Source organism: Penicillium brevicompactum (assembly GCF_028827555.1).
Source record: "Penicillium brevicompactum strain IBT 35665 chromosome Unknown utg000003l_segment0_segment0, whole genome shotgun sequence".
NCBI lineage: Eukaryota > Fungi > Ascomycota > Eurotiomycetes > Eurotiales > Aspergillaceae > Penicillium > Penicillium brevicompactum.
Window position 1 is genome coordinate 1 of NW_026623206.1, and position 1009 is coordinate 1009.

General features: G+C 48.7%; 1 protein-coding gene across 1 annotated transcript; it reads left to right on the forward strand.

Moving 5' to 3' along the window:
* Positions 1–33: 33 nt before the first annotated feature.
* N7506_003892 (uncharacterized protein) lies at positions 34–797 on the forward strand (the record flags this gene model as incomplete). The annotated part of the gene is made up of 3 exons (XM_056953187.1): positions 34–126; positions 183–345; positions 577–797. Coding segments are annotated over 3 exons (477 nt in total), but the record flags the coding sequence as incomplete, so codon positions are not given.
* Between the last annotated feature and the right edge of the window lie 212 nt (positions 798–1009).

The following is a 1009-nucleotide window of genomic DNA, read 5'->3' on the forward strand; positions in this document are numbered from 1 at the left end:
CCCTAATCCCTAATCCCAAAAAAGAGTCCAGGAAGCGCTTTTGTTGACTCAATATTCGCAGGGTATCCACCATGGGTGGATGAATGGTTGCAAGAACTTTTGAACCGCGATTGGAGAGCGTTCAAGGTAGGCTTACTTCGAGAACCAAGTGACGCCGAGTGCCCGGTCTTACTGATTTCTAGATTCTGCAATTCAGCATCTACTGCCCGCGTACCCAATCGGGCCCTGAAGAGGATCTTGTCTGCCAGAAGGGTGAAAGACTCTGGTACTTTTATGGCTCGATCAAAATCGAAGAAAAAGTTGCGCCGCATATCAGTAACCGATGCGGAGCTGTGGCCGTGGCAGGTGAGTGCCTCCCATTCTGATCCGATTAATCGTGGGGTAAAGGGAGATTGGCTGCTGCCAGCTGCTGACAACCTTTTACGTAGTATGTGCGAGTCCAGTGTTGCGCGAGGCTGTGAAGAAAACCGTCCACCCGCACGCCGGAAAAAAATCTCCAGCTGATGATTTTTGACCCCAACACCTGCCCCGCACGGACCAGAGACGAAAAGTTGCCCGATAGCGACCAGCCTACAGTTGGGGACCACCGCCAGCCACCACCAGGAACTCCGGGCGAGAGTGAAGAAACACACCAGCTACGACAATATCCCACAGACAGCAAGAAGCCACCGCACTCGTTATCCAGGAAAGTTGATATGCAAACCGAAAGTGTTCAATTGAGCAACCACTCGAAGTGGGTCCAAAGTAGAATAGCGCAGGCCCGCAGAAAACCCACCATCACAATCACCGAGTTGTGAACTTCTGGTAACCTTATCTAGTGTACATACATCACTCGAATCCGCGGCTTTCAGAGGGCTATCGTCAGATAAATTTATGAGATTCATGTATCTAGTTCTATGAAGGATGCAAGTTATTTCTTTGCCGCTTGTTAGCAATTAGGCTAATACTTATCATTATAGTCCCAGTCTTTAATTGCTAGAAGAAAAGTTCTTTCGCTCAATGACTATTT